General features: G+C 36.6%; 1 protein-coding gene across 1 annotated transcript in view; it reads left to right on the forward strand.

The window, feature by feature from the left end:
- Window positions 1-10,919: 10,919 nt before the first annotated feature.
- Window positions 10,920-16,577, forward strand: part of LOC114247765 (T-box transcription factor TBX1) — a 48,009-nt gene continuing 42,351 nt past the window's right edge. Inside the window, exon 1 of the mRNA XM_089733564.1 lies at window positions 10,920-11,103. Within this exon, the coding sequence (XP_089589690.1) occupies window positions 11,052-11,103 (52 nt within the window). The 5' untranslated portion in view covers window positions 10,920-11,051. The remainder of the gene's footprint in view (window positions 11,104-16,577) is intronic.

Genomic DNA, 16,577 nt, shown 5'->3' on the forward strand with positions numbered 1-16,577 from the left:
TTCCGAATTCCCGAACCTCTCTTAATATTCGACTTTATGACTCAGGCCATTGAACAAAGAATGTTCGGAACGAGTCCCCCAAAAATACCCGAGGACCACTTAAATGCGTCATCATTTTGTATAAGAGAACTCATTCTCTGACACGTGAAGTTCGTCTAGTAAAGTCGATCGTAAACCGCGCTCGTCTGTGTCAAATTTCCAATAATCTTATTTTGGCGCGCATCAGCCACCCCGATGACAGATATATCGGCGCCATCTTGCGTACGACGCGCGCGTTCGGCCGTTCACCTGAATGGCGACGATGGTTTTATGACACCCCTATTTATTTTCGCAGTGATAAAAATAATAAGCACCTTGACCGGCATCGATTCGATTGTGTTAGAATATTCGATTCATTTATTTGATTTTGAATTTAAGTTATAAACTCATTGTTTTTGTTAGATTCAGGTCATGTCAAAAGCGTAGGCTTATACATATTATTACTGACGGTAGGCCGTATTTTAAGCCCGCACGGGTAGGGGCCGCTATCCTGTCTATTTCTGCCGCGAAGTTAATTTCGGTTTGGTGAATGGGATAGCCGTTATTTGATACTGACCTCATGTCTCAAGTGGGGCATTAACCTTCTGATGTCTATAGGTTTCGGTAACTACCTTACACTAGGTGGACAGTGAGCTCTTTCCCCCTACGATAAAATTATTATGGCGATGTTAATAAAGAAGAGCTGCCTTGCTCATTATTTTCATACGAGTTGGTACCACTATCCTACCTAATTCTGCCAGGAAGTAGGCGTTTCTGTTTGAAGAGTGGAGCAGCTGTTATACTTACTAACGGACTCGCTACTGCAGTAGTTAGCGCGCCGACTGGTAACTACGTCGAGAGTTGTAGGTTCAGTCCCCACATTGGGCAAAAGTTCGTGTAATTAAAATAACAGACTTGTTTTCTCTTTATCTTGCTATTTAATATCTAAATATGTATATAATCAAATTTATATGTATCTATCAGTTTCTGCTTTCCATAGTACGGGGAATCCTAGTTTGGGGCACACGATTGTGTGTAAAAATATACTTATTGCTATTGTTATACAAAGAAATTATGACTTTACACTCATGCTTCAAGGTGCCATTCACTTTGTGAGATCTATGCGCTTCGATAATCATTTTACACACACGCGTCTCTAGCCCATGTAGCGCCCTTGTGCAATTACCTTAGCGGCCCATCTATTAAGCACCCGGTCAAAATGGAATAGGTACAAATTTAACAAGTTCATTAAAATCGCCGATGCCCCCCTAATCTCTGTGCCCACACCCTGAACCATAGGTAAAGCCGCCTTTGATTTTGAATCAGGTAGGCTCAGTGTGCTTAGTGCGAGTTTTTTAACTCGTCGAGCTTCCCTTAGGTCGCCGTTAGGAGCGCTGTTGCAACTCCATACAAATTTGAGTTAACTTTTACGCGATCGAAAAGTAAAAAAACTCGCACTAAGCACACTGAGACTACCTGGTTCAAAATCAAAGGCGGCTTTACAGAGTATGTGCACAGAGATTAGGTGGCCTCGGCGCTTTTAAGGAATCTGTTACACTTATCTACCTACCTACTTAGGTATTCCATTTTGACCGGGCGCTTACTAGAGGACCGCTAAGGTAATTATTGCACAAGGGCGCTACATGGGCGTAAGACGCAAACACCTTTGTATAAAATGGTTATCACCTTGTTCATCTTGTAATCGAATCAACGGAATAGAATAACTATGTTAAAAAAAGCAATGCGTATTTCTCTTGTATCTGGGGTATGTTTCGGTGATGAATATTGGACCCGCTTGCTGTCCCCGAGTTTTTAGGGTCGAACAAAAATTTTGATTAAAAAAAAAAAGTTTTTTATTCATACCGTACGAAATTATAATGAGCAATAACAACGGCAAGCGTGAAACGAGGATGAAAAGATCGGATAAACGTAGGCGGAAGGGATTACCGGCTAATATCATAACAAAAATGCTGTGTGTGATAAGAAAGGATGTATGAGGAAATCAAAAGAGCATCAATCAAGGAACACTTCTAACAGAAACACGCAACGTGAGTCCTGTAAACGCCGACCTATCAAACCGAAACATGAATACTTTGCAATAGGATTAGGTAGGACCATTTTTATTACCTTTATACGTGTAACTACAGTGCAATTACGTACGACGTAATGATTTTTTTGCAAACAGTACTCAATAACTGTCATATTGCAGTCGAAAATTGTTTAGGTACATATGTAATTCTTTTTTTTTTATAGCTTAGATGGGTGGACCTGCTCACAGCCCACCTGGTGTTAAGTGGTTACTGGAGCTCATAAATATCTACAACGTAAATGCACCACCCACCTTGAGATATAAGTTCTAAGGTCTCAGTATACTTACAACGGCTGCCCCGCCCTTTAAACCGAAACGCATTACTGCTTCACCGCGGAAAATAGGCAGGACGGTGGTACCTACCTGTGCGGACTCACAAGAGGTCCTACCACCAGTAATTACGCAAATTATAATTTTCTGGTTTATTTTTATTATACGATGCTATTCCTTCGCCATGGAAGTCAATCGTGAACATTTGTTTAGTACAATTTCATAAGAAAAATTGGTACCCGCCTGCGGGATTCGAACACCGTTGCATCGCTAGATACAAATGCAGCGGACGTCTTATCCTTTAGGCCACGACGACTTCAACATAATTTACTTCAGGACTGGTCGTAAATTCGTATTTGAATCGCTAAAGTATCAAAAACATTATACTGCAAAGGCATAAATCAATTTTGATTCATTTATTTACAAAACAAGTTTCTTCTTGGAAAGTGCATGAAAATATTTTTAGTGTATCTCCCGTCTACAACGCTTTTATATTTATATACATATATTATATACATACGTGCAGTCCGTTTATATACAATTTTTAGTTTCTTATTTTATTTCAACGTTTATAATCCCTGTTTAAGTATAAAATAATTTACTTTCACTGCCTTTTTTTTTTCGAAATAAACTTCAAAGAGTTATAAAAATGTTGCACAAGAACACGAAAAACCAGTAGTTTACGATCTCTTCCAGTAAACACGACGTCTGTGTTTACTGTGAAAGACCTTTTGGAATATGGTGACCACACTTCGTCATAAGTGGATTATTTTTTGTCACTAAAAAAGATAGTCCCCTTTCCTAACAAGTTGGTCAATCACCAACTAAATTTAATTTAGACAAATTTGGCCTTGTAATGACTTTGAAACGGAAATAAAACGGCTCGATGAAACGGATATGACACAAGAAAAGCGACATTAGAAAGAGACAAACATATACATCTACATGATCTAGCTTGCGAGAAAATGAGATAGAACTCTTATTAAGGTTTCCCTTTAAATATTTGTTTTTTTTTTGCATTCTATGTTAGTGATATATGTATAACTAGCACAGTAAGTATAAAATTTTTGATTAGGTTAAGTCAGTGATTCTCAACCTTTTTTTGTTGCGGCACATATTTAACGATTTCAAAATATGGCGGCACACAAAAAAAAAGGTAAAATTATTTACTTACTACAACACACTGCATAAATAGTTTATAAAAAAAATTTAATATACGAAATAAACTAAAATATACTATAATTTTTTTTTTGTGGATTTAAATATATATTCATGTTTAAAATATTTTTCTTTTAAAATGATATAATTTAATTATTATTAAATTATATCATATATAATTATATAATATTTTAACATTATTATATATTCGCAAAATTTGGCGGCACACTTTTGAAATTTGGCGGCACACAAAAGTGCCGCGGAACAGTGGTTGAGAATCACTGGGTTAAGTCAATTTGCTAACTTAAAAGAGCATGTTCTTTGTAGATGTTTTTGAAACTTGTTTTTTTATTATAGTTCCAGACTGTTCTTATTTGAAATCTATCATGCAGGTAGTAAACGATTACTGGCGATGTATGTTGTACAGTTTAAAATAAGATCGCGAATCGTGTAACGCCTACATCACATATTTAATCGAAAATGTACCGATTTAACTATTTTTTTCCTGGAATTATTCATGTATCCAGATCTGAAGGTTGGGTTACGCGTCTTAACACACCACCTCATGCGAACGGGATTCAACTTATCGGGTCTATCACACTTTTTAAGTAAGATTAACTATGAGCTTCATAATATTTTTTTCTTTTTTATTGCTTAGATGGGTGGCCGAGCTCACAGCCCACCTGGTGTTAAGTGGGCCACCCACCTTGAGATATAAGTTCTAAGGCCTCAAGTATAGTTACGACGGTTGCCCCACCCTTCAAATCGAAACGCATTACTGTTTCACGGCAGAAATAGGCAGGGTGGTGGTACCTACCCGCGCGGACTCACAAGAGGTCCTACCACCAGTAAGTCAGATCTGGAGGATGGGTTACGCACCTTAATATACCACCATATGCGAACAGGAGGCGGAATTCAAATTATGGGCTGTATCACACTTTTATAACCAAGATTAACTATGAACTTCATAAATTAAACAAATAGAGAACGACTATTCAATGAAGCAACATTGTAAATAGCCGCCAAAAACAAAAACACTGTCCCGAAAATTCCATTACGTTTTGGCCACACGCAGATCGCGGGCTTCTTCTCTGCTGCATCCGGAACACTGACGTTCGAGTCGTTGACGACAGACAAATGCGCTCAGGAAAGCGGCGTCGTTAGAGCTGTCGTCGCCTCCGCTCGTACCATAAGCGTAAATAAAGTCTGAACACTCTTGGTTTTTACGGACGACGGCCCGCGTATAGATAGACGCGTAGCTTCTTAGGTTTGGGATTTGTTGAGGTCTTTTTAGCGGATATAAGAGTGTACGAGACCATAGCTGTTAGTGGATTCGAGAATGGAACACCGCTGTTCAGATTTAATATTGAAATGCGCCGGAATAAGCCGGTAATGTGAGGTGAAGGAAGAAATTTTTATTTATTTTTATTTATTACACTTCATGTAAATTTTACATTGGCGGACTTAATGCCTAAGGCATTCTCTACCAGTCAACCAAAGGTAGTGCAGAGTGGATAGCGTTAGGTGCAATGAAATTTATATTAAGTTACAAAAGTATATACATACATACATACAAACATACACACATACATACATATATACATACATATAATAGTTTATATAGTATTAAAAGGAATATAGTAATAAAGAAATGCCATTCTGATGATCTAGTTTATGCGGGATTTGGAATAATTATATTTATTACTTCCTGATTGTAATAATAGATCCATATAAGTCGCAGTCACCGGTGAACTTGACTATAAATGCTATAATACAATACATAATAATAAATATATTTAGTGTTCGAGTCGATGATCGAAATTTGATGACATTCACACTTCAAAATTTAGATTCGTTTGTATAGTGTGTTTTCTCAATTACATTGTTTTATTTTTTCCTTGACAAGATAGAAAACGATTTCAAAATTAAATTGATAATACTTTAATAGCTATAAAGAATACATTCACATCACCACCTTAAGAACCTCCTCCTTTTTGGATCGGTTAAATGAGAAGAAAGCGTTTGATCAAAAACAGATTAAAAAGGCCAGTTATTGGAAAACTGTTTTTAATTAATAGATAATATTGATGATAAACGGGTTTCATACCCCTCAGACCGGGAAGGGAACTTATTAAGTTGGAGAAATAGGCCGTTCTATGGTACTTGCTAATGCTGAGTTTTTTTTTTGTGATTTCCGAAGCTGAAAGTGACAGAGCCATGTTACGACTCGATTAGACTTCACTCTTTCAAGATGGGTGGCGACATTCATGTGGCGTGGCGTATCAACGGACACCAATCTGCGCTAAAAAGAAAACTTTGACAACCTCTTTGATTTTTATTAAAAGATTACTCTTTGTTTGCTTTCTGAATTTTACGTATCTATATGAAAACGTTTTTGTTTGATTGAGTAACATAATAAATGCGTTTATTTATACATGTATAGTTAGTTATCTTAACTGGCGTTGGTAAGATATGGGATGAACGATTTTCTGGGATTCGCTTATTTTTAGTCTAAGAAATTCCATATACCTACCTGTTACTGGTTAGAAATAAATGTAGACGTGCATTGGCGTAAAATTGTACCTCTAACAGGCTGATTTGGGGATTGAAAATGTATGTTAGAAGTTTGTCGCTTTTACTGGAAGAAGCATAAAATTCAGTTTAAGACTTTTACAATGTGCTGATTTACCCATGCAAAATCGGGACAGACGGTAAATTTGTATATTACTAGCTGACCCGGCAGACTACGTAGTGCCTCAATCGATAAAGAAAACACCTAAACTTTTGTATAAAATAAACTTAAAACAAACAAAAGAAATCCGTCCGACGAGGGACACATTAAAGGGAAAACAAAATTGTTATTTTTATTCAACTCCGAGCATTTTCATATTTATCTACCTTTTAAACCTTCTCTAGACTTCCACAAATATTCAAGACCAAAAATTAGCCAAATCGGTTCAGCCGTTCACGAGTTATAGCGAGACTAACGAACAACAATTCATTTTTATATATATAGATAAATTATAATAAACGCTAGTCTAGCAAAATTTTTTTTTTTTTTTTGTAATGTTTAAAACACGAATAAACTTTGTTGTTCTTCACCTTTTTTCTCGCGTTCTTACTCGTGGGAGTAACAGTAGATCGAAAGTTCTGGGACGTAATCACGCGACGTATGACCGTCTCTGTCTGTTGCGAAGTGTTTGGGCTGCTGAAAACGGATAGAGCATATTTTTAGTTCAGGAATGAAAGTTTCATCCAAATTTTATTCAAGTTATTTTTTACGCATAACAATACTAATTGGTACCGAATTAAATATAAAAAGGGTTGGATAGGCAAAGGAAACTTTAGGTTTTTATTTTATTTTTTTGTCAGCGTAGGTAAATGAATAAATCCATAGTGCTTAACGTCATTCGTTGATATCACCTATAGAATATCTACCACGCACTATACTTAACGAACATTACATTCTTCAAATACGATGCATAATTACGATAACTTATCTTATTGTGGGTGTGACAAAACGCTTTCCCCCTGGAAAAATATATTGCTGGACTGATTTTTATTCTTCTTTAACATAAAAAATTGCAGAAAGTTCTGGATTAGGTTAGTCGACGTTTGCTGCATCAGAACTCTTTAATTTTTAAACAGGTTTCGAACAATTTTATTTATAATAAAAAATTGTTATGTCCGTGTGTGTATATTATTAACGAACTCCTACTAAACGGCTAGACCGATTTTGATGATTTTTTTTTGCGTGTGTTCCAGCGATTTCGAGAATTGTTTAGATACACAATCGAATATTGTAATAACTTTATTTATTTTTAATTCATCAAAACAATCTAATTCAGGTTATTACAACTTATTGAAAAAAGTTTGAATTTAATACGTGTGTGTTTAAGATAACGTCTGCCGGTTCCGCTATTTCTCATTATATTACGTATCTATCAAATCAGACTATCATTAAAATCGCTGTCATAATTACGTTTTTGATCAGAGTTACTAAAAAAAACTGAGCATCCAAGTAAACGAAGTTGCGTATTTAGCTTTTTTCAAATTGAATCTTTTAATCACATTAATTGTAGTTAATGAATATGTTAAGTCCGTACTTAGCAAATAGCAAAACTAGCGGACCCGGCAGATAATGTCCTGTATACGCGTCTCAGATGCGAAAATTTCAAGCTTTTATCCTATTTTTTTTTTGTAGTGTACCGAATTGTGAATCTAAATAATTCTCATATTCATACGAACACAGAAATTTAATCAAAATCAGTCCAGCCGCTTAGTAAGTTCACTAACATACGCACAGACAGAAGAATTATATTTATGTATTATATCTAAAAAGATAGAGTAGTTTTTGCGTCCAGAATTTGACAATCGACACTCAAAATTTGAAAGGATGGAATATTTTGTTGACGTACCGACTTCATTTTCAAACCTTTTTAAATGACTTTACATGTCCCGAAAAACAATTCTATAGTTTTAAAAGACCTCGTGAATACGTCCTCCTTCTTGAGGTACTCTAGTTAGACACTAACTTCATTTTTGATCGGTAATGCAGGAAATGATTTCAGATTACGTCTTGCTACTAGTTTCTACGCTAATAATTTTGGGAGACTATATAGTCCAAAGTATCGCATACCAATTTTTGAATTGACTGTTTGTGTTCATTTGTTTCTTCGTGCTCAATTTAATTCAATTCAAATGATTTATTTGCCCGAGACATGGTACATAAATAATGGTATTATAAAATTTTAATATTCCAGCATGTTCTTACTTGTTTTTTTTATAGCTTAGATGGGTGGACGAGTTCACAGCCCACCTGGTGTTAAGTGGTTACTGGAGCCCATAGACATCTACAACGTAAATGCGCCACCCACATTGAGATATAAGTTCTAAGGTCTCAGTATAGTTACAACGGCTGCCCCACCCTTCAAACCGAAACGCATTACTGCTTCACGGCAGAAATAGGCGGGGTGGTGGTGCCTACCCGTACGGACTCACAAGAGGTCCTACCACCAGTAATAATTTAATAAAAAGTTTACAAATATAAAATAAAATTCATTGAAGATTACTAACATGTCAATTTATAATACAACATTCATAAATTAAAATAAAGAATTTAATTACATTCATAATCCATTAAATTGCTCTTTACATTCTTTACATTCTTGATCTCATTAAGTTGAAAGATTGTACAGTTGTGGCCAATTCATAGAAGATTTTTGGCATAGCACCATCCACTTAAATATGTGATGCGCTAATTGTTTCATCAAATTAATGAATTTCATGCCGTTAATAAACGTTAGAGAGCGCTCTTACTTTGGCACATGCCTGCGATCTTTGAACCTAAAGCTAAAAGCTTCGTTCTACACTAAATATACTAGGCACCACACTGTTTAGGCCACGAACGTTTCATGAAACATTAATTAATTAAATTGAATGGACAAATCGTGAAGCTGATATTATTCTTACAATATAGCTAATAACTAACAGTAGCGTGTAGCTAAATTTCTTCCTAATTTCTATTTAAGACGTGTACAATGTGTTCTTGAATGTCAAAGAAGGAAATTTTATAACATCATCCCTGCACAAGCCGACTTAACCTAATAGGTGTATGGCTCTAATAAAGAATAAAAAAAAAAAAAAATCCCTGCACAGATATTTTCGGAGGTGGTAGAAGTCGTCTTTTTTTTATTCCTTAGATGGGTGGACGAGCTCACAGCCCACCTGGTGTTAAGTGGTTACTGGAGCCCATAGACATCTACGACGTAAATGTGCCACCCACCTGGAAATATAAGTTCTAAGGTCTCAAGTATAGTTAGAACGGCTGTCCCACCCTTCAAACCGAAACGCATTACTGCTTCACGGCAGAAATAGGCGGGGTGGTGGTACCTACCCGCGCGGACTCACAAGAGGTCCTACCACCAATAATTACGCAAATTATATTTTTGCGGATTTCATTTTTATTACACGATGTTATTCCTTCACCGTGGAAGTCAATCGTGAATATTTGTTGAGTACGTATTTCATTAGAAAAATTGGTACCCGCCTGAGATTCGAACACCGGTGCATCGCTCAAAACGAATGCACCGGACTTCTTATCCCTTAGCCCACGACGACTTCATAGCTAATAACTAAGAGCAGTGTGTAGCTAAATCTCTTCCTAGTTTCTATTTAGGACGTGTATAATGTGTTCTTGAATGTCAAAGAAGGACATGTTATAACATCATCCTTGATCTTTTCGGAGGTGGTAAAAGTTGTCTATAAAAACACAATCTAATCAAGAGGAATATTATTGGCTCTGGTGGTGGGTTGTGGGGTGGGAAAAACAGGTGGACAAGAAATTTTTAATTTCTCAGAGTTCCACTCATTGATTCGGTCCGATACGCAACTGTCTACATAATACGCACATGTTTGACGATCAAAATCCAGTGTTTGTAATTAAATATATTGTTTCTAAGTAAAAAGTTCAATGTGTATTCTTTAATGAAATTTAGGGTCTTGTTTTTAGGTCTATCTGGTTTTGAATATAGTCTGTAAAGATGGCTACAGGAAAATACAAGAAATCCGGAAAAAAACGTGACTTTAGAAGATGATTTTATAGAAGCTTATAATACGAGTTTAGAACAACAATATCCGTGGATGTGTGTGGAGGATCTCCTCTTTGTCCTATTAGTTCTATTGTAAGAAAAACAAAAAAAAAGTTCTATGCTAATGCAGAAATGTGGAACCGCGTGCGCATACTAGTAAGTTTAGGTATACTCTTTTTATTTTTGTTTGCCCGTATTATTTAAATATATCATCCAACAGACTGCACTGAAATTTACAAATGTGGAATATTAACGCTAATTCATTATTTCGTCTGTAATAAATAGTCTGATGAAAAAATTATAATAGAATGTCCAATTTATTTAAAATTCTGCAATGAAAAATGTTATTTAATGAAACGTCGACTGTTAGACGTCGGAGACTGTCTACGGAGCCTTTGCTCGCATACTAGCATATAATATTTACACGCCTCAATTTCCCAGATGTATTAACAATTAATTTGTTTCAAAACTTCGAGAAAAAAAAAAGTCGATTCCCAGAACTGACACAGCGTAGGTAGCTAAACTATAGCAACAAACCGTCCGAATTAAACATGCAACCTACATAGAATGCTTTAGTAACAATAACATTACGTATCTGGTAATTCTCAAACCGGCCAGTGAGCGACTTGCATGTTCTTAAGCGTTATTAAATCAAACGGTATTTTTTTTTTTCGACGTACCTACAGAACTCAGGTGGCAAACAGCGCAGTATATAATTCCACCGAAAATAAATAGAGATGGGAATAAAAGCGACTGCGATTGGGCGGTGGGCGGTCCGGGGCGTACGTCTGAAGCGGCGACGGGCGCTGACGACAGAAACGCTCGCTTAGCGCCAAAGGCTGCGCGCGCGCACTTGATTTAGCGCTCAGAAAACTGATTTATCGTGTCGCGTTGAAAAAATAATCGGTCACCGGTGAGGAAATGTGATGGAGGGACAAGAGTGGCGGGGCGAGTGGCAGCAGCCGAGGCAAAACGACGGTCAGTTTATCATTACATTACTAGATTATTATCGAAGAAAATGCGATTGTCTGACACCGATCGCTATATCTATCGGCGTCATTTCTTAATCAGCTGAAAGAAACGTGTTAATTTAATGAATGGATTATCTATATTTGTTGTTTATGGTGAAGCCGTTGTTGATTTTTGCTCGGCGATGAGATACTTAAGTGTAAGTTGTTGTTGTTTTTTTTTTTTATATTAAATTGTACCCTGAGCATTGCATTAGTTAAAATTAAATTGTTTTTATCCGTGCGCGAGACAATACATAAATATTTATGGTAAATGTGAAATTTAGAGAATTTAATAACATTATTGCTTAATTTTTTAAATTTATGTTTAATTCTAAATTATTAAACTCAATTCGATTTTACAAGAAAACTGATTGTAGAAGCATAAGAAGGTTTCGAATTGTTTTAAGCTTTCTCGCGCTATCTAAATTAGAAGAGACACTGTTATCGAGTTATAATACATTTAAGAAGTCTACCCGTGATCATGTTGCTGGTACCAAAATATCGGGAACTCATTAAATATGAAAATCTCGGTAAATACCCGTTGAACAGTAGTGTTGTAGTAAGACTAAACGCTCTTTTAAGCCTTCGTTAACAAAGAAATCATAAAATACTAGGTCGTCTAAGCTACAATGATTTTTGTGAATACATTAGCCGTCTGGTGTAGTGGTAAGTGACATGGTCACTACACAAGGGGGTCGCGGGTTCGAATCCCGCCAAGGGAAGATATTTGTATGATAAATATAAATGTCTTTTCCAGTGTTATGGATGTATATTAAATATATGTATTTGTATAATAAAAATCTTACATTTATATCCGTTATCTGGTACCTGTAACACAAGTTCTTTACGAGCTTATCACGGGACCAGTTAACGTGGCGTGATTGTTAGTAAATATTTATTTATTTATTTATTATTTATTAGCAATAGATTATTATTTCACAGAGAGATTACACTTACACGAAACTAAGTGCTATGCTATGCATTCATTAAATCAAGTGCGTTATGAAGGTAAACTTCTGTGAGCAACTTCTATATGATTGTCTGTGCGAACTAATATGTCGCGAGTCCTTAGTTACGCTGTCAAAGAATAATGTTAATTTAAATTAAAAATATATATAGGTTAAACCGTTTCTAACTATGCACGTATTAACAAAGTGGAACTCTTTCGTTAATAAAAAAAATATTGACGCACAGCAAAGGTTTCTGCTGTTCTGTAGTGATGCACGGTTCGAATTCAAAGTGATTTTTTTTTAAGATAAAATATTGCAAGTATGATTAGCAAGTTCATCTCATACAAAACCTATTCAAAACCCTGTTTATGCAGTAATTTAAATATTTCCAGAAGGTTTTCCCGTATTTATTATCAAAAAACTCTTTTATCATACATATATATATTTGTACATTCAACAATTCCCGTTGCTTCAAATATTTTACAGTTTTTATGTTGCTGGAAAATTTGTTTATTACTAGCTATTACCGCGGCTTCGTCAGCGTAGTCAAGGAAAAGTTTCAGTTTAGTTTCCCAAAGGTGGGAATGCGACGTTTTTAATTGGGATAAAAGATAGCCTACTTCACTTCGCTGACCAAAACCTATCACATTAAAAAAATATCCACGCGAATGAATGACAAACAAATTTTCACATTAGCAATATTAGTGTGAATTTAATTTGTCAAAGTTTAATATTTAAATATTACCGTCTAATACCGTTGTTAAAATAAATTAAAAACAATAAAATGAAAACTAGTGTAACAAAAGATAAATTGAAAAAAAAAACAACTTGCACTGTAATTCAAAATTCAATACTAATAAAACAATTAGTGGGCACTTGCATTTCTTTATACATTGACGGAACTTAAAATATACGGAGTGGATGACTTGGTGTGAAATAAAACTGATTTGGTGTCAAGAAAGTTCGCTGTTTGTCAACATCCAAATGCACGCCGCATTCAGTCAAAAAAAAGTATGCGATTAATTTAAAAAAAAAGTAAATTGCTTTTAAAACAAACTAAGAGATTAAACCCTTTTTTCTCCACATTTTCTTATACAGCGATCCAAGTTTAATTTATGTTTAAAACTTTAATTTTTTTTGTGTAGCCTATATAATTTGCAAATTCTAATAACAATTGCCTTGAATGTATTGATGTTAAAGATATAAATTGATCATGCATATGTGGCGGGTAGCCATCATAGAACACATACCTACGTCATTACGGATCCTCCCGACTCATTAACTGTGCTCTTAGGTACCAAAAGCACCGGTTACCGTCCTCGTCGAACCCGTCGCTTGCGACGAAGGGCTTAACGAACCTAAATTAACCCTCAGACACAGCTCACTGAGTTTCTCGCCGGATCTTCTCAGTGGGTCGCGTTTCCGATCCGGTGGTAGATTCTGCGAAGCACTGCTCTTGCTAGGGCCAGTGTTAGCAACACTTCCGGTTTGAGCCCCGTCACGTTAGGGTGAAGATGAAATAGCTTCCCAAGACTATCAACATAGGTAGGAAGAAAAAAAAATTAGAACACACAAGATATTTGACAGATGCCTGAATCTCGCTTACGACATTTTCAAGATAAGCTTGCATATATACAAGTTCCGAACAACAACATTTGGACCGTCGGTCTACCGAACAATATCACCCGCTCGGTGGAAGATCTTCCCTTTGTCCTATACCTCATGTACAGACTTACATAGTTACATTCTCGTATGCTCTTCTTACACATGTATGTATCTACTTTTTTTATTGCTTAGATGGGTGGACGAGCTCACAGCCATCTTGGTGTTAAGTGGTTACTGGAGCCCATGGACATCTACAACGTAAATGCGCCACCCACCTTGAGATATAAGTTCTAAGATCTCAGTATAGTTACAACGGCTGCCCCACCCTTCAAACCGAAACGCATTACTGCTTCACAGCAGAAATAGGCAGGGCGGTGGTACCTACCCGCGCGGACTCACAAGAGATCCTACCACCAGTCAAAAACTGACATTCTTGTTTTATGTTCCTCAACTACGAACCATTAAATACAATTTAAAAGTAATCTACAAAAATAATTGAAGCATTGTAATATGTATTTAAGGTTTTTTTTATTATTTATTGTCCACGAAATCGATTTAATTCAGATTAAAGAAGCAACATTATAATTAATCGTTACATTTATCGAAAGAATACAATCAACTTACGTAGATAATTTCTAGCCCTACTTGTTATAATGTGTAACAAAAATATCCATTCGAAATTGGGAAGTATCCGACTATTTTTTACAATGAACTTTTTTTTAAAATGTCAAATATGCAAAATTCTGCTTCGTTTCTCAAAGTGGGTGGGCTCCGGGAACCGCTTAAAAATGCCAAATGGCAATTTATTTTTTATCTTTACAGCATTTTAAAAGCCTTAGAAGAAAACATTGTCAAGTAAGCTAGATGATTTGCGAATTTTTAAATCTTGAAGCTGTGTGTGTGTGATGTTGTATAATTTTCTAAATTGGGCGATTGGAAAAAAGCTTATGTAGTTACAACAAAACGAAATACTAAAATTGGTTTTCTAATAAATAAAAGATGAGATTAAAATAAATTGTCAATAATTATCATAATTATTTTAGAATTAGAAATATTGTTAAGTGTGGTAATTTGACTGGTTAGTAGGTGAGCACGGTAGGTACCTATCTTGCCTATTTCCGGTTTGAAACGTACCATGGCCGTTATACTATTCTTTTTCTTTTTTAAGTATGGCAATTAGCTTCTTGTAATGCCATTATTGCCAGTGTCCAGTTTATAAATATTCAATTATAAAATACATACATACTCTGTAATTTCAAAAATGATGTAGATTGAAATGAGATGAGGACGATTTATTTGAGACTGTAATTAACTGGGATGAAATTAAATGAAAAGAGATGAGGTGAAATAAAGGTTCAGTTAGTGTTAATGAGACTTCAGTGGGCTTTTTAGAGAATCCCAAGAAGCTACGTCCAGCAACTTCATTTCTTTTTTCTTCTTATACTCTCGCTACTTCGATAAAGCGGCGCGACACGATAATACTCTTAATGTGGCCTTGGCTAACTACTTCTCTGAGACAGGCGACGGGTCAACGCAAAGTCGCCGTCGCCCGAAACATGTCTTGTCAGATCCCCCGAATTCACTTTCGGTGCTTTACGCACCGGTCACCGTCCTCGGCGATCTTGTCCATTATGACGAAGAGTTTGACGAGCCGACTAGACTCAGCCCACTAAATTTCTCGCCGGATCTTCTCAGTGGGTCGCGATTTCGATCCGGTGGTAGATTCTGCGAAACACTGCTCTTGCTAGAGCTAGTATTAGTAAATTCTTTCGGGTTGAGTCCGTGATCTCACCTACCCGTCCGGGCGTAGCTGGAATAGCCCCTTAGGCTACCAGCAAATAGGTAGGGGGAAAAAACATGTTAATTTGCTTCCGAACATCTCCTACACATACCCGATCCTGTAGACCGAATGGTATACAGTCAACGTCGCCCAAAACACGTCATTACGGATCCTCCCGATCCATTAACGGTGCTTTTAGGTACCACAAGCATCGGTCATCGTCCTCGTCGAACCCGTCGCTTGCGGCAAGGGGCTCGACGAGCGAATTAACCCAAGGCATAGCCCACTAAGTTTCTTGCCGGATCTTCTCAGTGGCTCGGGATTCCGATCCGGTGGTAGATTTTGCTCTTGCTAGGGTCAGTGTTAGCATCACTCCGGTTTGAGCCCCGTGAGCTCACCTACTAGTTAAGGTTACGTTGAAATAGCCTCTCAAGGCTATCAGCTTAGGAAGGAAAGAAAAAAAGCTCCTACATTTCAAGCATACGCTATTGCGATTTTGTCAAAGCTTTAATCGGTGTTGGTTATCGCTACAATATACATGCACAGACGGGTGTCGGTATGCGTCCAACAGAGCGCCGGCGATAGTTTCGGCGTGTTTCGTTGAATGGTGTTCATTCGTCCATCCATCGTCGGATGTGGATGCGAGCACGAACCGCGTGCTGATTGACAAGCGATGTAGATTCAACGTTCGAATGTATGCAAAAATACGAAACAGAAAAACGTTTTGTTACTTTGTAACCAAACTAATAAGTCACGTGGGTTTTTTGTTTTTTTTTTCATTATAATAAAATAATTAATGATATTTTTTTAAAGTTTTTCTTTTTCTTTTCTTTAATGCTTAGATGGATGGACGAGCTCACAGATCCCACCTGGTGTTAAGTCTGGAGTCCATAGACATCTACAACGTAAATGCGTCACCCATCTTGAGATATCAGTTCTAAGGTCTCAAGTATAGTTACAACGGCTGTCCCACCCTTCGCATTACTGCTTCACGGAAGAAATAGGCAGGGTGTTGGTACCTACCCGCACGGACTCACAAGAGGTCCTACCACCTGTAAAAATTCTCTCGGGTAGTGAAAGTGTGTTGAAATAAAAAAAAATTCGACG

The sequence above is a fragment of the Bombyx mandarina genome, chromosome 16 (assembly GCF_030267445.1).
Source record: "Bombyx mandarina strain Sakado chromosome 16, ASM3026744v2".
In the NCBI taxonomy this organism is placed as follows: domain Eukaryota; kingdom Metazoa; phylum Arthropoda; class Insecta; order Lepidoptera; family Bombycidae; genus Bombyx; species Bombyx mandarina.